At 63.5% G+C, this 26664-nt stretch overlaps 1 protein-coding gene across 1 annotated transcript; it reads right to left on the bottom strand.

Annotated features, from left to right (window-relative positions):
- Positions 1–628: 628 nt before the first annotated feature.
- Positions 629–25702, bottom strand: MED26 (mediator complex subunit 26). Its single transcript, XM_004595553.2, has 3 exons — positions 25390–25702; positions 2918–2992; positions 629–2839 (listed from the first exon to the last, which is right to left on the bottom strand). Exons 1-3 carry the CDS (start codon positions 25459–25461, stop codon positions 1259–1261), a joined length of 1728 nt encoding a protein of 575 aa, XP_004595610.2. The 5' UTR covers positions 25462–25702; the 3' UTR covers positions 629–1258.
- Between the last annotated feature and the right edge of the window lie 962 nt (positions 25703–26664).

Genomic DNA, 26664 nt, shown 5'->3' with positions numbered 1-26664 from the left:
TGTCTGTCGGGCAGTGAGGGTGCTCCCTGCACGGGAGCCAGGCTGTCTGTGGGGCAGTGAGGGTGCTCCCTGCACGGGGGCCAGGCTGTGTCTGTCGGGCAGTGAGGGTGCTCCCTGCACGGGGGCCAGGCTGTGTCTGTCGGGCAGTGAGGGTGCTCCCTGCACGGGGACCAGGCTGTCTGTCGGGCAGTGAGGGTGCTCCCTGCACGGGGGCCAGGCTGTGTCTGTCGGGCAGTGAGGGTGCTCCCTGCACGGGGACCAGGCTGTCTGTCGGGCAGTGAGGGTGCTCCCTGCACGGGGGCCAGGCTGTCTGTCGGGCAGTGAGGGTGCTCCCTGCACGGGGACCAGGCTGTCTGTGGGGCAGTGAGGGTGCTCCCTGCACGGGAGCCAGGCTGTCTGTGGGGCAGTGAGGATGCCACTGTGTCACTGTCCCAATGGTGTCCTCACACTCTCTACTGGGCTGCCTGTCATCCCCCTGCAGCAACGTGTGGGCACCCCCTGCAGGGCCGGGGGGGACACAGATGAGGTGACCTGGCCCTCCAGGAGCTGCCCCCCCTGCTAGCTCGGGGCTGGGGGGTCTGGATACAGCCCCCTGGCAGGGGCCCAACAGGAGGCGATTCTCAGACCAGTTTGTGCAAATGATTTTTTTTTTTTATTTCCACATTTCTATCACAAGGTGTCCATTTACTGGACCAAATAGCAAAGTTGCCCTTCTGCGTCCGGGAGCAGAAGGCTAGGGCTGTCCGTCCACTAAGGCGCCTGTTTCTGCGACTCGCGGTCATGACCAAGAACCATAAGGCAAACGCGTCTGGAGGAATGCTTAGGAGCTGCCGGCTACCGGGGGATGCCCTGTGGCTCCCGGGGGCCAGTGTCCGGCTGCCGCTCAGACAGGAGGGGCCGGGGAAAGAAACGCAAGGAAACTCAACCTGGGCAGCATTTCTTCAACAACGGGGACCTGAACTGGAGCCAGATGACATGGTGGGCCCCACCAGCCCGCCTCCGCCCGGGCCGAGACGTGTGCTCCTGGGGCTGTGGGGACCCCTGCCCCGGGGGCCTGGCCTGGCGGCCAGGGGCATCTTACAGCTGGCTCGCTCGAGTTCTCAACTCGCTTCCTTCCTTCTGCGCGGTCCTTCCTTTGCCATTTTGTTAGTAAACTGGTAGCAGCATTTCACAAAAGAAGGAGAGTTTGGGGGGCAGCTGTGGAGAGCCCCTGCTGCCCGGCCCAGCCCCCCACGCCCCCGGCCAGCACCAGGGCCCCTCAGTCTAGGCAGACGTACGGCAGGACGTTCAACCGCCCGTCGTCGCCATGCGGGTCGAGCGCTATGCACTGCGTCCAGTCATACCAGTTACCCTGCGTGTCCTGACACCCGTTGACACCAGGCCACTGGTGGGCCTGGATTCTGTCGAGATCGTCCTGCGTGACCTCGCGGCTAAGCCCGGGCAGGTCCGTGGGCGGGCTGTGCGGCCGCAGCACGTGCGGCTGCCTGGCCCCGAGCCGGCTCTCCTCCTGCTTCAGGTACTTGGACATGAAGTGGTGGGCCCCAGGCGTCTGTGTGCCCGAGGACAGCAGCAGGCTGCTCTGCCGGCTCAGGTACGACTGGATGATCTCATTGCCCGACAGCTCCTTCCAGTTCGTCTGCTCGAAGGGGCTCTGCAGGCAGACCCTGGCCTCGGCCGGCGCCTGCTCTGTCCTGGCCTGCTCCGGGGCCGTGGGGCTGCCTGCCCGCGCCGGCTCCTTCTGGGTCAGAGGCCTGATCTGTCTCGTCATGGGGTCAAAAGTGAGCTTCCGCTCTTTTAACCGTACAGGCTTGATGCCCGCCTCGGCCACCTGCCCGTCCAAGTTCACGGTGTAGTCACGGGGCCGGTACCGTTTCTTCTTCCTGCTGTCCGCACCCCCAGAGGCGGCTGTGTCGCTGTCCGCCCTGGAAGGGTCTGGGGAGAAGCCGGTGCGGGGCAGGGGCTCCGAGGGCAGCGGGCCAGCCAGGCGGGGGCGGCTCTCCACAGGCTCCGGCCAGCGGCCTGGGCTCTCCCCGCGCAGAGGCAGCTCTAGCCGCCGCACGGGGGGCGTGCATGTTGGTAGTGGTGACGGCACCTGGTGGGTGTCAAGGGGCTGTAACCGCGGTGAGGAGCTGGACACGGAGCTCTTGGGCGTGCAGGGGCTGCGCTGCCGGGCAAAGGAACCTTCGTGCCGTGAGTTCCGGGGGCTGAAGGAGCAGCGGGGGCCCCTGGGGTGCGGGGGGCCGGGGGTCTCATCGCCCTGGTCCAGCTGCTGCAGCCCCGGGGCCTTAGTCTGTGCGTAGGGGCCGGGGGGCTGGCCCAGGCCCGGGGAGCTGGTGTGCGGCCGCACAGCGTGGACAGGGATCCGGCCGCCAAGCTTGTCGTTCTCGGTGGGGTCCGTGCGGCCCACCTCAGGGCCATCCAGGGACCCTGGGAAGCTCTCGGGGCTCCCGCTGATCCCGTTCGTGGGGAGGGGGGATGAGTTGGGGACCAGGGCATCGTGGCTCACTCTGGAGACCTTGGCAGGCGGCCCAGGGTGGCCGAGGTCCCGCTGGTCCCCTCGGCGCTTCTGGCTGCTCAGCCTGTCCAGCCGCGGTGCGGGCAGCCGCTGGACGTCGTTGCGGCTCTTAAGGTCGTGGACGCTGCGGGCCGGCCGGCAGTTGTGCGCGCCCCCGTTGGCCGAGCCCGCGGCCCCCGGCAGCCCCCGCAGCGCCGCCTCGGTGGGGTGCACTGGCTCGATGAGCTTCTGCCAGCTCCGCAGCAGCTTCTTGGCGCGCTTGGCCAGCTCCTCATTCTGGGTCTTCTTACGGACGTCATTGATCAGCTTGCCCAGCCGCGTCTCCTGTCGGGGACAGAGCCGGTGACGCCCCTGCGAGCACCCCGCCCCGCGCCCCCGCCAGCTCCCCCGTCCTCGCCTCACCTCCAGTGCCTCCTTGGTGATGGGGTACTTCTCCAGGCTGGAGATGACTTCCAACACGGCCACCATGTTCCGGATCTGCGAGAGAAGCAGCAGCGCTCAGGCTGCGTCCAGGCCGCCCCACCTGCCGCCCTCCCCACACGCACCCGCCGGGCGGGCCCTGCAACAAGCCCTGGGCCTGTCCTGTCCGTGGTGGGGCGTGGCGCTCCAGGACAAGCGTGTTCACGCACAAAGTTCTTCAGTGGGGTTTGTCCACCAGCAGAAAGCGCACAGCGCCAAGTGGAGGCGCCAGAGAACCAGGGCAGCAGTGTGGCCCCCAAGAAGCCCAGGGGACGTGGCCATGACTGACATGACAGGAAGCACCAGCGTGGACCATGTGCCCACAGCCCAGCGGGCAGAGATGCCATCTGCCAGTGCCAGGGGATCCTGCGCATGGAGGCTCTGGGAACCGTTGGGCTTTATCTGGCGGGTGAGGCGTGTCCCTGTCCCCTAACCCAGACACTGCCTGCTGTGGCAGTGCCCTGTCCCCAGCACTTTCCGCCAACTGGACTCTGCAGGCCGAACTAACCCTCCGTGTTGACATGCAGGTGGACCACGAGGGCCCTTCCTGCCAGATCTCTGCTCAGGGCAGCGCCCGCGGCCTAGGGCTCCCTGCCTGTGCAATGCAGGAACTGGCCTGGAGCAGTGGAGGACACCCTGGGACTACAGGGAGGAACAAACTTCATGCTCTGGCACCCAGCAGGGCGTGAGCTCACAGAAGATACCCCATGCCAGGTGAATTCAAAATGGTTCCGGGCCTGAGTGGACACTTCTCACAGTGATACTTCTGCGTGACAGAGCGCTATACCTGAGCGGGAAAAACAGGCCCCCCAAATATACCCGAGGGTGCGGCCCCGACACCAGGGTGCAGCATTGTGGCACAGCTGATGAAGCTGCTGTGCGATGCATGCCCCATGTCACAGCACCACGCCGCTCCACTTTCCACCCAGCTCCCTGCTCATGTGCCTGGGAAGGCAAGGAGGACGGCCCGCGTGTGGGGCCTGCGCCCGCGAGGGAGACACAGCTGCAGCTCCGGCTCCTGCAGCCATGTGAGGGGGAGCCTGCAGATGGTTCTGTCTGCATTTCAAATTCACCTTGAAGTCCAACATGACAGCACCAAGTCACCTTGGACTTCTGCCTACACTTGCACACACGCTCCAGGCTGCTGTCTGGACTCAGCAGAGGTGTCCAGGGTGGGCGCACTGCTTTCCATCCCCACCCACGCACATCAAGCAGGCACCTGTGGAGGTGGCCTAGTGCCCCCTGGCAGGCTCCCCAGCCTAGCAGCCGACCCAGCACTGCAGAGCTGGGCTCTATGTCTGCCTCACCTGGTGAGACGCCCGGGGACCCACCTACAGGGAGGCCGTGCCCTTAAGGCTGTCCTAGCACAGGAGGCTACGGTGGCTCCACCTCCAGCCTGCACCCAGTCAGCTCTGCCAGGTGGGCCACCACATGCCCCAGGGCTTAGCCGGGGACCACAACTGGTGTTTCACCTGTCTCCAGCCCCTGCTGTATCACCCCAGGTGTACACAGAACAGCGACAGGCCCCTCTACCCAAGGGCCAACTTGCCACAGGGTCAGGGTCAGGGCCAGAGGCCACAGTCCTACACACACCTGCAATACAGGGCCCCCAGGCAGTCTATCCCCCCAGCACTTGCCCAGCGGCCACAGCTCAGCCCCGGTGAGCTCACCCTGGTCTATTTAGAGCCCTGCCCAACCCCAGGCCTGAGAGCGGGCCGCTGCCTGGCACACAGTGTCCTTGTCCTGCTGCCAGGGCAGGAGGGAGGAGGCAGACACCTGGGCACAGAACAGGCCCCCCGGGCCTATGGCTGGACAGCGCCTCCCAAGGTCACGGGGCGCAGTGCTCCAGTGTGCATGGACACCTTCAGCCCGCAGCCCTCCCTAGGGAGCCACTGGGCTCAGGGAGGGGGCGATGCCCAGTGATGCTACCAGGGTCATCTGAGCACTGTGTGGGGGCACCAGAGTCACCCCAGGGTCATCCGAGCACTGTGTGGGGGCACCAGGGCCGCCACATTCTGGCCCTGGCCCACCAGCAGAGGCCCAGTGTGCCCCAAGGACAGCACAGCCAGCCAGTGCTGGCCCCCAAGGAGCAAGAGGTGAGCTGGCTCCTGTCGCTGGACCTGGAAGCCTGCCTCCGGACCACACCCCCAGAGTGGCAGCCTCTCACCCTGGTGAAGGGAGGGCCCCCACACAGGCTGCAGGCCTGTGAAGTCCAGCACGGCCTCAGGCCCAGACAGAGGACGGGGGCAGGTGCAGGAGGCACAGAAGGAGGGCCTGAGCCGGCTCCTGCAGCACCTCGCCAGGGGCCCAGGACGGCTCCGCGGACACCCTCCCACCCAGGGGCCCGGTGTGCCGTGTTGCCGCTTCTCCCTGCCCCCTCCACCCGTGGCTTTCCTCAGAGGGAGAACCCACAGGCCTGCAGTCTCATGGGCCCTAGGAATGAGGCAAGCCGAGTGCCAGGCCTTTTCCACCCTGGGCCACGCTACCTCATCTCTCAGCAGTACACATTGGCCTGGCTGCAGAACCCAAGGGGGCACTGGGCAAGTGGCTGGCATACCATGGGACCCAGGATGCCCATCCATGCAGGCCCAGCCAGCTGCTCACTGGCCGACAGGAGAGGGCACACCAGGAGCCCCCCTTTCTGGTAACCTCTCCCCCATGCCCAAATGGGAAGACTGGGTCTTGGGCTGGGGTCATTTGGTGCTCAGCACACATCCCTGGGGGGCAGCCAGAGCGCAGCCCTGAAACCGACGCCATGGGGAACCCAAGGGCTCCCCAGCGTGGACAGTCCAGCAGGGCCACTTCCGCCCCACCCCGCCCTCAGCAGGTAGAACCCATGGGGAGGCGCCACACCCTGGAATGTGGGTCAGAACCATGCAGCCGCTCGCAGGAGCGCACAGGGAGCACAGCCAATCGACCACCAGCATGCTGGGAAGAGAACAGGAGTGCTCACCGGCCCGAGCCCTCAATGACAGGCGCTGCGAGGAGGCAAGCCCAGAGGCTGGGAGCAAGCTGCGGCTACAAGCCCAGGCCAGCTCAGACCTCTGCCCTTTCAGGGAGCCCAGAGGCTGAGAGCAGGCTAGGTGTTGCAGGTGCGACCCCCCAGGAGAGGATGTGCCATAGGCAGCCCAGGAACAGAGCACCGGGCTCTGGAGCATCACAGAGCCCAGCCCCTCCCTGTCCTCGCCAGCCATGCCACCCCATGGCTGCCCTCGCCTGTCCAGCCCTTGCAGGTGACCCCAGCCCCCAGCCCCGTGGCTGCCTCCGGGAATGGTGGCCATTTGGAATCCAAGCGCCCCTGGGAACCCCCACCGGGGACTTCCAGCCCCGAGTGCAAACGAGGAACTGAGACACATGTTTTTGGAGTGAGTGGCCCTTCGGCTCCCCACCGACTGCACAGCTGTGAGGTTGGCTCCAGCCCCAGGCCTGAAGCGGGCACTGTCATGGTAGGCTGTGGGGGGCTGCACTGGCCCCAGGTCATGACCCACTTCACAGACACGGGGACAGGGAGGCCTGCGAGGGCCCCAGAGCAGTACAGCAGCGGAGCCTAGGTTCCTGCTAGCCTGGCTCAGGGCCTGCCCAGCACACACAGCCTACCTGCAGAGGAGTCCGCCGGTGTCGCCAGCCTGCAGTGATGGGGACCAGACCCCAGCTGCCCCACCCAGCAGGGAAACATGGTTCCAGAGTTCCTGCGAGCCCCAGGGGCCACCTCCAGCTGGTCTCGGGGCTGCCTCTGCCTCCTGCTCTACCCAGGGCTGCCCGCTGACTCACCATCTGGCCACCGTTCTCCCCCCAGGCAGTGGGCAGCTCCGGCCCTGGGAGCCAAGCTCCTGGGAGAACAGAGCATGGGAACGCACCGTCCAAGAACGCAGAACATGGTCAGGCGCTCGTACAAGAAACAGACACTAGGGAGATGGGGGGAGTGTACGCTGGCACGCCCACTCCAAACACAAACAGCCCCCCCACAGCATGCCCACTCCAAAGGCAAACAGCCCCGCCCATAGCACACCCACTCCAAATGCAAACACAGCACCCCGCACTGAGCACCCATGGCCTGGGCACCCAGAGGCTGACCCGGCCCAACCCAGTAGGTAGGGCAGGGTGTGCAAGAATGGTTTGGTCCCATCATGCTTACCACTGGCTCAGGTCTAGTTGCTCTGACAAACTCTGCAAGTCAGTGCAAGAAGTGGGGGTGCCTGTGTCCCCCGAGAGCCTGAGGCTCCCCACTAAAGCCCACTCTGCCCTCTGGCCACCCAGCCGGGCAGGAGCAGGGACCTTGGAGGAGGCCTCACCTCCCCAGGCTGGGTGTGGGGCCACTGGCCCCCCCCCCCGTGCTGGTGCTTTGCTCCGCCAGGAGCAGGGCACCCTCAAACCCCCGGGGGAAGCCGCTCAGGGGAAAGACGCCCTGTGGGGGGTGTCCCAGGCACAGCCCCCACGCCAGCCACTGGCAGAAGCCTCACCGGCAGGGCCCCATTGCCCCATGTTCCCAGGCATCGGGACGGGCAGCAATGGGCAGAACACACAATCGCCTTGGCACCCTGGCTCAGGAGCTGGCAGCAGGTGGAGCTCCTGCAAGGGCGGCCCTGTTCTCTAAATGCCACCCGGCAGCTCGGCCCCACACTGATCAGCCTTCACTCTGCTGCCCCCTGGCCGCAGCACAGTTCTCATGCATTCCCGCAGATGGTCCCTCCTCGGTGCTGGCACGCCTGCCGAGCAACACTGCCTGGGACAGCCTAGCAAGAGAACCCACCAGGAGCACCCAGGAAGCATGCCAGCTGCAGAGACGGGCCGGGCCCCCAGGCCTCAGAGTACCCACACAGAGCAGTGGAGCTCTGGTCGACCGCGGAAGCCTGCCACAGCACACCCGGACTGTGCCCTGCAAATGTGCATGATGCCAGCTAGAGCCAGGAGCATGACCCGGCCCCCAGCCCTGTGCACGCCGGGGAAAACTCAGTGGCATGTGGTGCCAGGAGCAGGGCTGGGCCAGGAAGGCCTCACACACTTGCCGCCACATTGCTGTGGAGACCCAAGAGGTGGGCACATTCTAGAATTCCCCATGAATCACCAAAGGCTGCCAGAGCGACAACAGCAGCCCCCGGATGTGAGGGACAGAAGCCACCAGCGGGCAAAGGAAGAGGACATGCCCCTCGCTAAGGCAGCTCGTGGAGTGAGCAGGGCTCACCGAGTGACCCGTCTCCGGGCAAGCTTCACGCGTCAGCGGGGCGGCAGCCAGCCAGCACCTGCTGAGCCAAGTCCCTCTACAGCATGCTGTACCCGTGCCCACTTCACAGGACGGCATCTGAGCCTGGGGCAGGCCAGGAGACAAAGCACAGCCCCTGCCGTCCCCATTCAATCGGGTGCCTGGCAAACCACTGTCCGGAAACACCCTAGTGTGGACGCAGCACTGCGGGGACCCCTCCCGGCCCCCAGTGTGGATGCAGCACTGTGCGGGGACCCCTCCCGGCCCCTAGTGTGGATGCAGCACTGTGCGGGGACCCCTCCCGGCCCCCAGTGTGGACACAGCACTGCAGGGACCCCTCCCGGCCCCCAGTGTGGATGCAGCACTGTGCGGGGACCCCTACCGGCCCCCAGTGTGGATGCAGCACTGTGCGGGGACCCCTCCCGGCCCCCAGTGTGGATGCAGCACTGTGCGGGGACCCCTCCCGGCCCCCAGTGTGGATGCAGCACTGTGCGGGGACCCCTCCCGGCCCCCAGTGTGGATGCAGCACTGTGCGGGGACCCCTCCCAGCCCCCAGTGTGGACGCAGCACTGCCGGGACCCGTCCCTTCTCATTTCCATCTTTTATTCTTTTTTTTTTTTTTTAATGTGTTCATTCTACTTGAAAGAGGTAGAGAGAGAGATATCTTCTACCTGCTGGCTCAGCCCCCGGGTGCCCTAAGAACCAGGCTGGGCCAGACAGAAGCATCTCCCACATCGGCGACAGTGGTCAGGGCACTTGGCCGTCCTCCACACTCTCCCAGAGCACGAGCCGGGAGCTGCTTTGGCTGGAACTGGCGTTACTTGGGATATCAGCGCTGCACATGGCAGTACTTGCCAAACCACAAGTAAGACCAAGTCGGACTCAGACCCACACTCACTGCCAAAGTCGCACGAGACGGGGCCAGCTGCTGCCTGGCTGGCCCTGGCCACATGGCCTGCTGAGCTCACCTGGAGCCCTCGATGGCACAGCACGTGTCATGGGCACCCTCTTCCTGACAACGCAGACATCAGGATGGAGCCATCGAGCTCACCTGGCCAGCAGCTCGGCAAAGGGCACCTGTGCTGGGCGGGGAGCTCCCTGGCGGGGGCCGGCTCAAGCCACACTCACTGCCTACACGCATCTCAGGGCTCCCCCTGCACGTCACGCCCATCCTGGAGCGGCATGCTGGCCAGGCGGGCAGCACCCTGTCTCCTGCCATGGCCACAGCCTCAGGGGCTCAGGAGCCCTCAGGCATGCACGCTAGGTCGGCAGCTCTGCTGGCACTGGGAGAGTTCTTCCTGCCCCATGCAGTGGTTCTGGAAGCTACCATGACCACAAGCATCTTCTCCAGCTCTCCCTCCTGGCAACCAGCAGCTTGTCTAAGGAGGGAGAAAGGCCACGTGAGACTAGGAAAGCCAGACACCAAAGCCCCGTGGAGAGCAAACATCACTCGGCAGTGCTGCCCAGCTGGGGCCTGGGCAGCCTAACGTGGCCTGCAGAAAGCCACCAGCTGGGACCTGGGCAGCCTAACGTGGCCTGCGGAAAGCCACTCACCCCACAGCGGTTGGAGTGAGCCGCAAGTCACCGCATGCCACAGCAGAACTGACCTGGTGTGGGGGAGCCCCTGGCCCTGGAGGCCTGCAGCCAGCCTCAGCCGCCCTCAGCATGACCCAGGCAAGGGGCCCACCGTGCCTGGCTCTCGTGGGCAGGTGTGCCTTCCATGGCAAGGCTCCTGGAGTAAGAATCAAGATAAAAGCTTCCAGGGCTCCAGCTCCACAGGGCACACACGGCACCTGGAGGGGGTGTAGCAATGCCCACAGTGCTGGGGCAGACCTGCCCCAGGCACCACACTGTTCTGGGTGGCTGTTCCACTTTGTCCACGTCCCTCTCATCCTGGGCCTGGAGCGGTGCTATTGGGTTCTGCTTTTTCTCGAGGACCCAGTAAAGGTGGGGCAGAGCTGTCGGACAGCACAGCCCTCCACACCCACTCCCCCTGGCAGGAATGACCGACCCCAACTCCCAGCTGTCCCTCTTCGAACCAGAGCCTGACTTGAGACTTTGCCCCCTCCACAAACCACAGGCCTCCCAAGGAAATCGGCCTTGCGGTAGAGGGCTGGGGGCTGCAGGAAGCAGGCGGCAGCAAGAGGGAGAGTGGGACCAGCCATGCCTCTTCCCGACCAGCTGCCCTCGCTCTGCACCCGGGAAAGGATGAGGGGTCCAGGGGGGCTGCAGTTGCCGTTGAGCCCAGAGGGGCAAGCTCCCAGGGCCGCTGCTCTGGGGGGCTGCACCCTGCAGCAGGCCTGGTCAAAGCCAGGCACATCACCATGCTCCTCTCAGGCCTCGTGGGCACGGAGACCAGCGTGGGGAGCCCACGGGCACTGCGAGGGCTGGACAGTGTCACAGCCCAGCACAGCCCTAGCCTGCACGGGAATGGCCCGGCGGGGCCCACACGCAGGATGGGGCACACCTGCATTGCGGGGGGGGCAGCATGGAAGCAGAGTCCAGGGCCCCTTCCTGGCCGAGGCGTGGCCTCCCCACCCTGGGGCTGTGTCCCCAGCAGCAGTCGCCCCTCCTCTTGCCGCAGTGAAGGGGGAGCCCGGCCTCTGTGCTCAGCAAGCACCCTGGGGCCGTCCACAACAGGCCACAGGCCCCTTTGGGCAGTGCATTTAACCAAAAACCCAGGCTCGGCCCATGCCCTGGCAGCCTCCAGCAGCCGAAAGTCCCCAGGCCCTCTGCCTGCCTTGGGCAGCCCCCAAACTCACACTGGAGGCTTCTGGTTCCCTGCGAGGAGGAGCCCGCAGGAAGGGGTGTGAGGGGGCGGGTACTGTAGGACACATAAACGGATGCCTCCGTGCAGCTTACAGACCAATGCCCCGCTGCCTGGGGGCTGTCCCACAGCGCCACACAGATAACCCAAGGTGGCCGGCAGAGTGAGGGCATCTGACAGGTGGGTGTCTGTGGCAGGGACCCTGGACCTCCCAAGAGGCCAGGTGGAGAGGTGAGCATATGCGCAGAGCTGGGCCGAGGAGGCAGGGCCTCATGGGACCTGAGGCATCAGCACAGGCAGACACGCGCACACTGCGGTGCTAAATTGCTCACTCTGGCCGCCTGGAAGAGCTCCCAGCCAAGGCCCAGCGCACCAAGACATGCCCACAGGCCCAGCTGACCTCAGGGAGCAAGGCAGTGATGCCAAGGGGCAACATGGAGCGGGATGTGGGCCCAGCGCATGGCTCCCTGAGAAGGCTTGGAAAGCGCCCAGCATGATAGCCTGGTGGCTAAATGCTCGCTTTGCAAGTGTCAGGGTCCCATATGGGTGCCAGTTTGTGTCCCGGCTGCTCCATTTCCCTTCCAGCTCCCTGCGTGTGGCCCAGGAAGGCAACGGAGGACGGCCCAAAGCCTTGGGACCCTGCACCCACGTGGGAAACCTGGAGGAAACTCCTGGCTCCTGGCTTCAGATCGGCTCAGCTCCAGCCGTTGTGGCCATTTGGGGAGTGAACCAGCGGATGGAAGATCTCTTTATAAATCTGCCTTTCCGATAAAAATAGACCTTAAAAAAAAAAAAAGAGGTATGGATTTGAGGGGGTTGCGGGGGCAGTGGGGTGCAGGGCGTCCATGTGGAAGGCCATGTGTGTACAAAGTCCATCGGTACGAGCACGGGCGGATGCCCTCCGATGGCTCCGAGCCCCCCGCCAGGCACAGCCTGCCAGCAGAGGTCACTGTGCCCATGACGTCCGGGAGCAGACGAGCTGGCCGCAGGGTGCAGTGGGCACACACCGACTCCGGTGGGGAGGCCGGCACTGTGACTATGCTTCCTGCAGGTGCTGGAGCAGGGCGGTGCCTGGCTCCCCCTCCTCCAGGGGACCCTCGGGAGACAGGGCTCACAGGTGGCTCTGTAGCGCTTCAATGCCAGGGTCAGAGGAACACCCTGAGCACACAGGAGACCCAGGGCAGACGGAGTCCTGGCCCACATACTCTGCACACATACGGCAGGCAAGCAAACGAGGTGCTGTGCCGAACCTGTCCCTGGGACCACAGGCCAGGGAGCCCCGACAGCGGATCCTGGGACCACAGGCCAGGGAGCCCCGACAGCGGATCCTGGGACCACAGGCCAGGGAGCCCTGATAGCAGGCCCAAGCCTAGCTAATGGGAGAGTACCCAATGGCCAAAGCCGGGTGCCTTCCCCAGGCCTGTACACACCCCAGTTCAGCTACTCTTCAGGGCTCCTGCCAGAAGGGCCCACGGGATGCTAGGAACCTTGCCAACGTACAGTAAGCTACTCTGAAAGCCAAGTCCTCCTGTTCTCTGCCCAGCACCCCGAGGCTGCCAGGGGCCCATGGAGGAAGTGACATGCTGCCAGGTGGCTCTTGCCAGTCCCCCACAGCCCACTGCACCGCCTCAGCAGTCCGATGTCTGCCCCTCAGCAGCATTCACGCCACAGAAATCGGCTGGACCAGGAGTCGGCTAACCCCTGAATGCCTCCACTGATGCAGCGGTCCCCTTTACACAAACAGAAGGGCACTTCGAAAAGGTCACCAGGGGGCCGGTACTGTGCGGTGGGTAAAGCTGCCATCTGCGACGCTGGCATCCCCTGTGGGTGCCAATTTCTGTCCCGGCTGCTCCCCTTCCATCCAACTCCCTGCTGATGCACCCAGGAAAGCAACGGAGGACGGCCACGGGGCTTGGGCCCTGCGCCCACGGGCCAGACCTAGACAGGGCTGCCGGCTTGAGCGATCGCAGCCATTTGGGAAGTAAAACAGTGTCTCTCTCGCTCATTCTCTCTCTGTAATGCTTTCAAACAAATAAACCCTCCAAACTCGAAACGCCATGGAAAATGGAATTAAAAACTTTAATGCAAGAAGTGCTGCAACAGGGACCAAGAATGGAAGCTCACAGAGCAGGCCGGTGCTCTATCACACGCGCGGCCACGGCGCGCATGGCAGCCGTGGCACAAGTGGCAGCACTGGCACACACCTCGGCTGTGGCACACACCAGTTGTCACTGCAACGAAAGCCTCCCATATGGACACCAGGCCCCATGCCAGTGGCTCACTTCAGATCCAGCCCTGCTCAAGTGCCTGCGAGAGTAGCAGCAGAGCCCACACTCGGTGCCAGCCCTGTGCATGGGAGACCAGGTCGGAGCTCCAGGCTGCCGGACGCAGCCCTGCCCGGCCCCGCAGCCTCAGCCCTGCCCGGCCCCGCAGCCACGGCCATCTCAGCCCTGCCCGGCCCCGCAGCCAAGGCCAGCGGAGCAGCGAGCCAGCAGGTAAGAGCTCTCTGAGTGCATCTCTGCCTTCCCAACATATAAATCCTTTTTAAAAGTAAAATTCACAGAAAAAGCATGTAATGGTTATATGATTTTCAACTTTTTGCACACTAAGATAAACTTAATCTTTTAACTCAATTTTCCAGCGTTCCTGAGGTGCCCGGCGTCCGCCCGAGGCAGAATTCCTCACACACACAGCCCACTTTTCCTCGGCGCAGCAGGGCATGCTGGCAGCTCCGGGGCGGAGACCCGCAGCCTACAAAGAGCCACTACGTGCAACTTCAAAAAAAACCTGCCAGCTCCTGGGGTTTCCTGTCCACTGACTGGGAAACTGTGTCACTCCTGGAGTTGCAACACCGACCAGCACGATCCACTGCGGAAAGATTCTGACAGTCTTTGAAAAGCAACCACACCACCTGACTGGTTAAGGTAAACAGATCCACCGCTCAGCCTCTTGGCTAAGATCGAGCAAAGATAAACACACCCACCAACGGGGCTGCCGCCTAGCCATGCTCGAGGGACATCCCGCTGGAGCACTCCACACCGGGTCACCAGGGCCACGTGCCTGTGACGTGGCTGCAGAGTTCACACATCCATGTGCACTGGTGTGCCCGTGACCCTGCCCGCACGCCTTCTCCCCACCGCCTGGTCCAACGCCCGGTGTGCCCGTGACCCTGCCCGCACGCCTTCTCCCCACTGCCTGGCACGGCTGGCAGCTCAGCACTTGGTCCAACATTTAGGGACCTGCTGTTGTGGCACCGAAGCAGCAGCATTCTGCAAATTAAAGCCTCATGATCATCCAGCGCTGGGAACAAAGCCTGAAGCTCACGTGGACTTGCACAGTCACACTTCCACATTACAGGTAACATTCTTCACGTACGCCAATTCCTACACATTTCTGGATGTTTACCTAAAAATGCTGGTACTACCACTGCCTCCAAGTCAAGCAGCAGAAACGACAGAAATCAAGCTCCGAAACAAGCCCTGCTCTAGTGACAGAGCCCAGGGACACAGCGCTCGGCTCCCAGTCCCCTCAGCACCATCACCCCACAGCAACGTGCACGGTCCACGCTCCTTGGAACTCGAGGAGCGGGACGCGCGTGCCGTCCTGCTGGCCCCACTTGCAGCTGCCCCAGGGCACTGTGCAGAGGAGCCCTGAAGGAACCCGAGAGCCGGGTGGGGGTGCTGGAGGGTCCTGAGCCACACCCCGTGGCAGCTATTCCGTGGGAGATGGAAACCATGGAAGGGTGTGGGGGACGGAGCGGCAGATGTGGCTGTCAGTCCGCACCGCTCCAGGGAGGTGAGCAGACAGCAGCTGGGAGGGAGTGATGGGGACAGGCCCCGCGGCGGGCCGGCTGGGGGACACAGGCCAGGGCGGTGCTCCAGGGTCTGTAGAGCCCATCTCAGGCTCAGGACTCTGTGGGTATCTCCTTCACGGGGGAAAGGGGAAGCCCCCAGGTTGGCAGGTGGGTTTCAGCGTCCCGGGCTCTCACCCATGGTCTCTGGAACTCGCCCCTCCAACAGCTGCAGATGGAGGCCGCCACCCCCTTCGCAGCCTCCAGCGTTCTGCACACTGTGGAGGTCTGCCTCGACTTTGTTTTCTAAGAGCATGGAGGGGAGGCAGCACACCCACAAACACACCCACTGCCCAGCCACACAAGCACTCCGCCCCAACCCCAGCCTGCTGCCCTCCCTGGGCTTCCCCGGGCCACCTAGTCAATACGACATGCAATCTCTGCACGATTCCACCCACTGCAGATCAACACGCATCTGCAAGTCAATTTCCAGCAGTGAAATCCCTGGGTCAAAGGATGTAAGTACAGAGGTGCCTCTTGCCACACAGTTTCCAAGAGGGTGACCATGGCTGGACGGCTGGGTGGCCCGCAGCTCCAGCCAGCAGGGTTGTATGGGCTGAGGGGGTAGAGTGGGAGATATTAAATAGCAACAGGCCGCTCGCTGGCCATGCGGCTGATTAGCCGACCGGCCGTCCTGCCAGCCAGGAGTGCAGCTCTCTGCTCTGCGGAGGGATTCCAGCAGCACTGCCCTCTGGAGCTCAGACACCGGCAGGGCTCTCCCCTGCAGGGAGCCACACGCAGCCCGCTCTTCTGGGCCCCCACCAGCAGCTGAGGCGCAAGCAGGGTCCGGGAAAGCCCAGGGCAGCCCTGCACCTCAGGCCTCTTCCAGAACCGGCCTGCCCGCCCTCCCTCCCGCTTCAGGTCTGTGACTCCATTCTCCAATCAAGGCCTTCCTGTTTTCCCTCGAGGGAGAGTTTAGAAATGTGTAAAATTATGCAATGTTGTCCTGAACTGCTCACTGCTGACACTAAGGGAAAGACTATATTTGAGAAAGAACAGCCATCTGCGAAAACTCAAGCTAAATACCCACCAATTCCAGGGTAGGGGACAGCATCCCCGCCCGAAGGTGGCAGAGGGCTCCTCCAGGGTAGGGGACAGCATCCCCGCCCGAGAGCGGCAGAGGGCTCCTCCAGGGTAGGGGACAGCATCCCCGCCCGAAGGTGGCAGAGGGCTCCTCCAGGGTAGGGGACAGCATCCCCGCCCGAGAGCGGCAGAGGGCTCCTCCAGGGTAGGGGACAGCATCCCCGCCCGAGAGCGGCAGAGGGCTCCTCCAGGGTAGGGGACAGCATCCCCGCCCGAGAGCGGCAGAGGGCTCCTCCAGGGTAGGGGACAGCATCCCCGCCCGAGAGCGGCAGAGGGCTCCTCCAGGGTAGGGGACAGCATCCCCGCCTGACAGCGGCAGAGGGCTCCTCCAGTGGCAGGGCCCCAAATGGGGCACCCAGCAGTTTCCCTGGGGCCCTGGAGGCTAGATATTCTCTTCACTGTACACAAATGAGCAAGTGCATACAAATGCCTTTTATATATCTACACACGTGTGTGCGTGTGTGTATAAAGAAATCTTATTCACTTCAAAGGCAGAGTCACAGTAAAGAGGAAAGAGAGGGTTCCCCCCCAAACAGCCACAGAGGCTGGGGTCAGATGAGCCAGCAGCTCCATCCGGGTCTTCAATACGAGCTCAGGAGCCCAAGCACGTGGGCCACCTTTTGCTTTCCTGGGTGCATTAGCAGGGAGCTGGATGGGAAGCAGAGTAGCCGGGAGCTGAACGGGTGCCCATATGGGATGCCAGCATGAAGGCTGAGGCTCAGCGTACCGTGCCCCAGCACAGAGCCTGTGCACACACAGATCTAAGCAACATCCAACCAGGCTCGGGCCGAGCCACCAGCACGAGAGGCCAACCTGACCTCTGTAACCTCGGGGTGTGAGGTATTTCTCACTCTCTGTGCTCCCCGAGACAGGCCTCGTGGGCTGGAGCTATCGCAGACACCAGGGGAGCCACGCCTGGCTGGGGGGCACAGGACACCCCACACTCCTCCCCAGATCCTCAGCTAGCACAGGTGCCCTGAGCCTGTGCAGGTGGGTGGCCACCAAGGCCAGGCATGCAGCCCACAGCAGTGCCAGGGGCCAGCTACCAAACCTCACTAGTCCTCAGCCTCCTGGCTCCCCCAGTGAGGTCAGCCGGGGCCACCCCCACATTTCTGTTCTGGCCCACAGCTGCAGGGGCAACCACCCTGACCAACGCTGCCACAGAGGGAAGGACAGAGTGCGGCTTGCTGCAGGAGCTGGTCACCAGATGCAGAAAGCCCAGGCCCTCTAGGCTTGCTGACACAACTCACCCCATCCCACAGCCGGGGCTCACACTCCGCCCAGGTCAGACCACCCAACTCCCCCCCGTGCTCACGGGGCGACGGGGACTGCGCAGAGGCACCTCCGAGCCCATGTCAGACAAAAGACTGAGTTCACGTTAGCGACTCGCTCGCAGCACAACCAAGGGCCCAACCCCTGCATGCCGCGTGCTGGCCTCAGGGCCTCACCGGGGCCTGGCTCACACCCACAGGACAGCTCCCGTCCCGCACCAGGAACCTGAAGGACTCACACAGCTGGCTACCCAGGCTCCAGTCCCCGCACCAATCAGCTGGCCTGCCAGGGCCCACTGCCACCCCTCAGTTCTCCCAGGGCAGGCGTGACTGTTACCTGCAGCTGGAACCAGAAAGAGCCCTGTCGTGCCCAGTTCCGGGCCGTGCTGAATGAACGGGCGGCACACAGCATGCCAGCAAGAGAACCAGGGGACTCTGGTCTTCCGGGCACCAGAGAGGGCAACCTCGGGCACGGCCTCACCTGCGTTCTGCGCACTCCTGCAGCACCCGCACACACGCTGGGTCTGGATGCCAGGCCCATTCCTGCCCTCACGCACCCCAACGCCCGCCACCAGCAAGAGGGTGAGCAGACCCAGGTCCAGGGCGCAGCAAGGGAGGGCGGGGACACACAAACGCCACCTGACCTCATGCCTCGGAGCAAGCCTCTGAAGAGGAAGCGGGACGTGGGGGGCAGATACTCGCTTCCGGCTCCCCTGCAGGGGAAGTGGGCAGGGCCAGCCGACCCCCTGAGCTGGGAGGCGCCCCGCACTGTCCTTCTGCTCCCCACACCCACCGCAGGGGACTCCCGATCCACCCTCGGATCGTGCTCTCCAGGGGCCAGTGCCCACTTCCCGCCAGCAGGGGGGAGGAAGCCAACTCAGCACCCACCCGGGGCTCCAGCCCCACCCCCCCACTCCGGGACCATGAGGTCTCCTGGGGCAGCCCCATCTATTCTGGGCCTGTCTGGGTGGAAGCGACACCTCGCCCACGCTCAGGCTGAACCCCACAGCCCAGAGAAGGCACCAGAACGCACCTGCTTCCAGAAGGGTTGGGTGACACTGCCCCACGCGGTGAGCGGTGAGCCGTACAGTCAAGGCCAGGCCAGAAGCAGGGAAAGGCAGGCGCTCCTCTGGCCGCCAGCAACTGACACCAGGTTAGGGACACGCTGAGCCCGTGAGCAGAAAGCACACGCGTTCTTATCTGAGACAGCTACCCGCTGGGGCGCCCTGTGAGACGCCCAGAGAGGGAGCCAGGCCGGGCAGTGCCCACTGCACCTGCCTTCCTGGAGTGCTGTTGGTGGCTGTGGCAGCTCACCGCCAGCTTGCCCGAGCGGGCCAGGGCTGGTGCGAGGGGCAGCCCAGGGACAAGCAGGGCCCACTGGGCTCCCAGCATGGCTCACTAGGACACATGCCTCAGTAGCCCCAGGAACTTGGGGACTGGAACCTTCCAGAGTCAAGGCCAGCCGCAGCCAGACTCCAACACAAAACCTCCTGGTCACATGGCCGAGGCGTGGTCAGGGTCTCCAAGGCGGCCAAGGGGCTCACCCTCCAGGAGCAGCTTGGCCTGGACACTGCAACACTCCATTTTTTGGCTACAAAAAAGCAAAGATTTTGTCAGATGACCAAAAACGGCTGAAGGGTGTAGGGAGGTGGCATTTCAACTGTGAATCGAGGATCTGAAATGAAGCACTACCTTCTCCATCATGGTACCAAACAGAGGAGCCAGCACTGCGGCACAGCAGGCGAATCTGCTGTTAGCCGTGATGCCAGCATTGTATATTCGCGCTGGTTCAAGTCCCAGCCACCTCACTTCCCATCCAGCTCCCTGTCGTTGCAGGAAGGCAAAGTGCTTGGGGAGATCTGGGTGAAGCTGCTAACACAGGCCGCACCCAACCCTGGGCAGCAGTCATCTGAGGAGTGAGCCAGCACACGGAGACCTCTCTAAGGACACACACACACACACACACACACACACACATAAAAATATATATGACTTTGAAATAAAATATTTTTTAAAGACTTATTTTTGGGCCGTCCTCCACTGCTTTCCCAGGCCACGTTCAAGGTGAGAACTTCAGCCTTTAGGCCACGGCACCTGGCCCACTTATTTTGATTGGAAAGGCAGACTGACAGAGAGAAGGAGAGACAGATCTTCCGTCCACTGGTTCACTGCCCAAGCGGCTGCAACAGCCAGAGCTGAGCTGATCCGAAGCCAGGAGCTTCTTCCGGGTCTCCCATGCAGGTGCAGGGTCCCAGGCTCTGGGCCGTCCTCCACTGCTTTCCCAGGCCACAGGCAGCACGGGAAGCAGAGCAGCCGGGACACAAGCCAGCGCCCATGTGGGATCTCAGCACTTACGAGGCAAAAATTTAGCCATACAGCCATAGTGCCAGGCTCCAAACTAAATCTTTATCACAAACACAAAAACCTGAACTGCAAACCTTTCAGAGTGTCACTTCCACGTTCAAAAAGTTTCCAATTTTGGAGCATGTGGAATTGCAGATTTGGGAAAGCGGGGTGCTCAAAGCCTTTGCAAATATTCTAACATGCAAAAATCTCTCTGAAACATGACCAGCTCCTGGCCTAGCCCCAAGCACGTTCTGTACCCTAGATGAGGGTGGGTGAGGATCCGGACCCAGGCCTGCACTGTGTACCCACCGCCCCCACCTTCTGGCAGGGCCCATGGGATGCAGCCAGCAGGTGGGGGCGCTCCTTCCCAGCCTCTGGCCACCCAGGCCCGCTGGCCAGGGGCGTGTCTGGGGTACATAGGAGATGCTAAACCCTGCTGGCACCTCACAGAGGGCTGCTGGCAGGTTCCACCACAGCCCTCTCATGGTAGTGCCCCACATACCTGGGGGAACCCACGGAAAATGCCCACCAAGACCTTTAACAACCAGAATACAACCAAGAGGCCCAGCATTTCCTGCTGAGCAGCGTCTGGTCGCAGGAAGCCAGTCGGGGTGATGGGGTCCCCGACCAGAGCCACAGGTCAGCTCCCGCCGTATGTCTCTCTCCCACACAGACAACAGACTCTGAGCATGGCTGCACCAACAGCTCTGTCCTTGAGTTTTCTCAACAACAGCTCCTCAGAGCCCGGCCACCGGCACCTGCAGGGCCCTGGCACTTCCCGTAACACACGCAGGGCCTCACGGGCAGCAAAGCTCGGGGCCTCACGGGCAGCAAAGCTCGGGGCCGTGCGCCTGGAGGAAGCGCAGGCGGAAAGGCAGCAGGCCCAGGGAGCGGATGGGTAAGAGAATCAGAATGTTCCAGATGCGACAGGACCAAGCCGACGCTGACCACTGCTCCCGTGGGAAGGGGAGCCGACTGCCGTGGGGCTGACCCTCAGGTCCCTCCTGACCCAGGGACAACATCCCAGGCCAGAAAGCAGGCTCATCCGGGCGATGAGCTCCTTGGAATTCTCCAGAGCCCGTCCCGCTACGGGTGCGCAGGATCCTAGTGGTACCCGGAGGCCTTTGACGCCACTAGCCCGGGCATCAAGGAGGGCTCATACTGAGCCTCAGGAACCAGGCCGGGCGCCCACCAGCTCCACAGCTCGCCAATAGTCCTGCTGAGCCTTCTAGGCGCCCCCCGAAGGCTCTGGAAGCCCCACAGACCAAGCCTGACACAGGGCATGACGGCGCCGCCCAGGCCCCCAGCCCTCCACAGAGCCTGGCACTTGCACGCGTGGCATCCCACGGCCGAGGGATGAACCACCCAGGGCTCCACTGCTGCTGCCCCTCTCGCAGGGACAGCCAAGGACTGCCCCCACTGAGCCCAAAGCTTCCTCTGGAGCACACAAAGGACGGAGCGCCCCAGAGAGCCAGTCTGCTCGCTTACAAACACCAATCTCCTTGGGTCAGACGCAGGCAGACCCATCCAATTGGACTGTGGAGCCGCAGCCTGCCGGGGACTCCAGAGAACAGACCCTGAGGAGGTCCGGGCACATTGGTTTTGCCCCTCAATGTGCAAAACCAGGCAGGCCTGGACAGCTGCAGCTCTGCGGCCTCCACGTCCAACACTGCCCTGTGCCCGTCACCTCCCAGGCCCAATCTACTTGGACAGCAAGCGTGAACACAGCACGCACCCCAAGATGAGATCCTGGGAGCCCAGGAGTGGGTCTGCAAGGGCACACCAAGCCTGGCGCTGGCGAGACCACCAGATCACACACAGTCTTTGGACAACCAGCTCCTGGGCCCCAAGGGCCAGGCGGACACAGGACTGCACTGCCACGCCCCAGCCCAGCAATCAAAACCACTACTTGCCCTGGTGGACAGAGCCGCCAGTGTGCAGGAGATGGGGAGGGGGTGACCAACAAGGACTGGCTCCCTGGCCCAGGAAACGGCACCTCAGCGCGTCCAGACAGCCTCCACACGACCCAGCTGCTCGTCCTCCACCACACTGCCCATGTACGCCAGTGGTCACCTAAGAGCTGCCATCTTGAAGCAAAAGACAAAGTGAGAATATGAACACTGCACAAGTTCCCACTGGGCTCAGCATGGCTCAGTCCGTTACAGAAGCTTCCAGGGCGTGTCATCTAGCTCTTCTACCCCTTAGCCACAGCACAGGGACATCTACCCCGAGCTGCACCCTCTGATGAATTCCTGGGGGCACCAGAGGCACCCCAGATCTCCCTGAAGCTACCTCTCAGCCTTCCGCAAGCACCTGGCCGTGTACCAAGCCAGACACACGGTCCCCTGGCCCGCGCCTGCCACGCTGTCAGCTTCCACGCGAGGGACGGGCTGGTGTTCTGCAGCCTCCCTGCACAGGATTGCTGAGAGAAGGCAGAACAGCGTTGGGGTGCCACACAAACAAGCATTCAAAATTAGAATCAGGACCCTGCTACTTGAGAATGTTCATGCAGTGCAGCTCACACAGTTCTTCAACTTCGCAAAACAATCCGGGGTGGCCTCTGAAGTCCCTTCCAGCATCTGGACCCGGAGCTGGCAGGAGTTGGCTAGCCAGGTGGCAAGGACGCATGGCTGGCCCCCACGGCCTCCAGCAGCTCCCGAGGAGTCCGGCCCTGCAGCCTGGCAGCCAGGGCATCCACACCCACGTCCAGCCAGTTCCACTCTTCTCGCAGGTTCCCCACCCTCCAGCTGCACGTAACCAGTGTGGCCTGGGTCTGTGCGGGGGCACAGTACGTGTAGGTGCCGCACACAAGGCCGGCATCCCGCAGCGGCGTGTCCGACGGAGTCCTGGCTGCCCCCTGCTGAAGCACCCGGAGAGTAGAGGAAGGCGGTCCCAGGGCTTGAGCCCAACACCCACGGGGCACCCGCATGGGATTCCCGGCTTCCCGCACTGGCCCGTCCCAGCCCAGGCTGCTGCGGCCATCTGGGGAGTGACCCAGGAGATGGGAGATCTTCATCTGCTGTTCCTTCTCTTCCTGTCATCTGCCTTTCAAATAAAGATGAAAAACAAAACAAATAAAAGCCACGTTCCGCTCTGCCCGGCGACTTTCTGATTTTCGATGGGGATACTGCCTGCTCTACCGTGGCCTTGGCACGCCATTGCTCTAAAAGCCAAGCTTATTAACTGCAATTTTTTAAAAGAAGAATTTAGTTTACTTGGCAGTCAGTGCTACAGAAAGAACAGAGAGAGATCTTCCAACCAGTGGTTCACTCTGCAGATGGCCGCCAAGGCAAGGCCAGGAGAAAGACCCCATCCGGGTCTCCCACATGAGCGACAGGGGCCAGGACACTGGGCCATCTGCTGCTGCTTTTCTCAGGTCATTAACAGACAGTCAGACTGCTAATGGGGCAGCCAGGACTCGAACCAGCACCCACACAGGATGTCGCCCTAACCTATGGCAATCACAGCCCCGGTCCCCGCTAGCCATAATTTAACGGCCTGTCCCCCCAAGAAAGTCTGCCGCAGGCTTCTGCTCCGAGGGGCACGACAGGAAACCCAACAGCCCCGATCACGCTGCGTCCCCGTCAGGAAGACAAGGCCAAATGTCCATGGCTTGGTGGGCGTCCACCACAGATGGAACCTGGCCACATGCTGGGACAGTGGGCTACAGATCCTCCAAGGTAGGGCCTGGTCCACCACTCTGTCCAAGCCAGAGCACTCCAGCACCTATCAGAGCATTCTGACCTGACTCCCAGGATAGAGTGGGTCCAGGACCCACTCCACCAGCCAACTGGCAGAAACGACCGGCTCTGAGCCCACGGCTACACCGCTGACCTTGAGGGCCGACAGCCAGGCCTCCTCCCAGGAACGCCTGCTGGAGGGGTCACACGGCAGTCATTCACCACCTCCCCAACGTCTCAGATGCTTCTGTGGCTCTCGGGTCAGCCCAACAAGGTAGGCAGTGGCACCGCACGCCCAACAAGGTGGGCATTCCATGACACCATTCTCCATTGCTTCTCTCTGAAGAGGTTTAATTTTAGTCTTAGCTCTTCAACACTGTCCCCATTTTTTTTTCCCATGAGCACCTTAAATATGTGTCAACTAACCACCCGGTAGTGGAGTTCACGATGGGGTAAGACAAAGGAGAGAGCAGTGTGTGCAGGTACATGTCTTGTACACGTCTGTGCTGCGCATGTGCAGCGGCAGCAGCGCCATCCTGAAGCCGCCCTCCTCTCCCCCAGCCGGCCAGCCGTGGGGAGAGCCGCCACAGGTGCACACGGCTCCCCGCATGGCTCCCCGCTCACGCTCGCTCAGAGCCCCACACATGCACAATCCCTGGCAGCAGGTGCATTTAAGAGGTCCAAGCCCCAGGCTTCACCGTCGCCAGCATCAATGCCCTTAACACGCGAGGAGGACTCCACCCACCACACACCTGCTACTAGGAGGTACAACCTGGATGAACGCAGTCCTGCTGTCCAGCATGGCCCAGCTGCACGGGTAGTCGCTTTGTTCCTTCCAGATGAGAGGAGTGGCAGGGTCCCCCAGGTCACGGCTCCACCTAACCCACCTGTCACAGCACCTCCTGGGCCAGCACTGCGACCTTGCTGCCCTCAGGCTCCCAAAGGGAAGAGAACTGGACTCCCTGGCCGCTTTGCCTTCAGGAGCACTTGAGTCCCATCTCCACAGAAAGGGCATTCCAGAAAGAACCCCAAAGCCACAGCAACGTATGTGACATCTGGGGAGGACAGTGGCCATTCCGGCCATCTCCGTGGAGCTCGGAGCCAAGGCACAAAGGCAAGCATTTATGGCCTCGCAGCCAGCACAACCCCCAGATTGGCCACATCACTGCCCAGGGCCCCCCAGTGCCAGGGCAGGGGACATGCCGCTCCCACAGACAGGGACGCCAAGCCTATGACAGCTTTTACTATTTTTTTTTTGCTTCCATCAATGACCACTTCCTGGTCTTACCTGAGACCTGGACACGCTGTCCACAGAGACCCTATGCCACCAGCCGCCCGGGTTATGGACCACCACCAAGGGGGGAAGAGAACAAGCCCCCTTCCCTACCTGCCACCCAGGCCCGGGAAGGCCACCCCGAGGACAGCCCCAGCTGCCTAGCTAGCAACTGGCATCGCCCAGGAGGCCCAGGAAGGCCACCCTGGCCAGGGGACCCTGACTGCCCAGCTGGCATGCCGCAGGAGGACCCAGGAAGTACCCCTGCCTAGCCGGTGACCCCCAGGAGGGCAGGGAAGGCAGGAGGCCCTGGCAGGCGAGCACCCCCAGGAGAACCGGGAAGGACCCCTGCCCAGTAAGCATCACCCAGGAGCACCTAGGAGGCCGGGAAGGCCGCCTGGCCAGGGGACCCTCACTCTACACCCAGCAGGGCCAGAAGAAGACCCTGCCCAGCTGGCGTCTCGGAGAACTGAGAAGGTCCCCTCTCCAACCAGTACCCCCAGGAGGACTGGGAAGGCTGCCTGGCCAGGGGACCCTGACTGCCCAGCCAGCACCCCTAGGAGGACCCAGGAGGCCAGGAAGGCCACTCTGTCCAGCCAGCACCCCCAGGAGGACCCAGGAGGCCAGCAAGGCCACCCAAGCCAGAAGACCCTGACTCTCCAGCCGGCATCCCCCGGCACCCCCAGGAATGTCCAGGAAGGCGCCCCCCTAGAGCAGGCACCCCCAGGAATGTCCAGCAAGGCGCCCCCCTAGAGCAGGCACCCCCAGGAATGTCCAGCAAGGCGCCCCTCTCCAGCCGGCACCCGCAGCCTCCGGGGCCGCCCTGGGCGCGGACGAGGCCCCGGCTGCCGCCCCTGACACCCGGGACACCGGCTGCGCGCAGGGCCGAGCCCAGGCCTCGCGCGGCCCGCCGGCCGCCCCGGGGGTCCCCGGAGCCGTACTCACGTTGCTCTGGGGGTCGATGGCCTGCAGCAGCCGGTCCCTCATCTGCTGCGGAGACGCCGGAGCCGCTGTCATTGCCTGGGCGAGGCGTGGGGGGAGCGGCCGGGCCAAGGCGGGGGGCGACGCGGGGGGTCACTCGGTCGCCGGCCTCCGGGGACGCATGTTCCCCGCGGCGCCGGGAGGGCAGGCAGGGGGGAGCCGGAGCCGGGGGTCGGGCCCGGGCCGCCGCCGCCGCCGCCGCCGCCGCCGGAGGAGGAGGAGGAGGAGGAGGTGGAGGAGGAGGAGGAGGAGGAGCCGCCGCCGCGAGAACCAAACTCCACTGAGCTGCCCCCGCGCGGAGCACGCTGGGTAACCCGCGCCGCACGCAGCGTCGGCGCCACGCTGAGGACGCTGGGAGATGGGGGCGGCCCGAGGCGCGCGCGCGCAGGCGCACTGCGCCCCCCGGCAGCACCCGCCGGGTCCCGGGAGCCGTTGAGAGGCGCTGGGGGCGGAGCAACGGCCGCGTCCTGGGAGATGGGCGTGGCGAGGGCGTGGCGGGGGCGTGGCCTCGGGGCGGAAACGCGCGCCGCCGCAGCAGCCGCAGCCGTCGCCGGCGCCCGGGAGTGGCCGTTTCTGAGGGAGCCGAATGTTCTACCCCGCGTGGCCCTCGGGGACAGCCGGACACGACGAAGGCCGATTCCTGAATCCTGGGGATCGGGGGGTGGGCAGGCTCATCGGGCGGGCCTCGGGCGGTCGGGCAGCAGCTGCGGGGGGCGCCCCACGCACCCCGACATCCGCCGGCCGCGGGCGGGGAAGGGTCGGAGCCTCGCGGGGTGCCCGCGCGCGTTGAGCCACGGAGGCGCAAGGTCACCCAGAGTTCTCGGTCAGATGCAGAGCCGCAGGTGCTCCAGCTGCAGGCTCTTAACCCGGGGATTCAGCCAACAATGGAGGGAAAAATATATTTCTTTTCTGTCGCAGTTCCAGGAAGACCCCCCAGATCTGAAACGGGAGCGAGGCGGGCTGATGGGAACCACGTGCGCGCCCGGGGTCGCCCGACACCTGCTAACAAGCTTCTGGGAAACATTTTTATTTTCCTTCCCCCCCCCCAAAAAAAAAAAAACTGGCCTTCCTGCACGTGGCTGGGGTTGCTTGCTTCTGTATAAGTGAAAAACTTTGTTGTTGTTTTCTTCTGGCTTTTTTTAACCTGGTGCTTGGAGGACTGGTGTGGGCAGAGCACTTCCTGAATACCCTCACTTTCCCTCCACGCCGGGAAGGTACCCTGTTTACATTCTCTGAATC

Source organism: Ochotona princeps, chromosome 33, assembly GCF_030435755.1.
Source record: "Ochotona princeps isolate mOchPri1 chromosome 33, mOchPri1.hap1, whole genome shotgun sequence".
Classification (NCBI taxonomy): domain Eukaryota; kingdom Metazoa; phylum Chordata; class Mammalia; order Lagomorpha; family Ochotonidae; genus Ochotona; species Ochotona princeps.
This window is presented reverse-complemented; position numbering and strand designations above follow the sequence as displayed.

Bases quoted from the DNA above. Each gene is read 5' to 3' on its own strand.
- MED26 (XM_004595553.2), bottom strand. From the start codon at position 25,461: ATGACAGCGGCTCCGGCGTCTCCGCAGCAGATGAGGGACCGGCTGCTG. The intron at 2,993-25,389 runs GTGAGTACGGCT...CTTCTCTCGCAG, and splicing joins CCATCGACCCCCAGAGCAAC to ATCCGGAACATGGTGGCCGT. The intron at 2,840-2,917 runs GTGAGGCGAGGA...TGTCCCCGACAG, and splicing joins TCACCAAGGAGGCACTGGAG to GAGACGCGGCTGGGCAAGCT.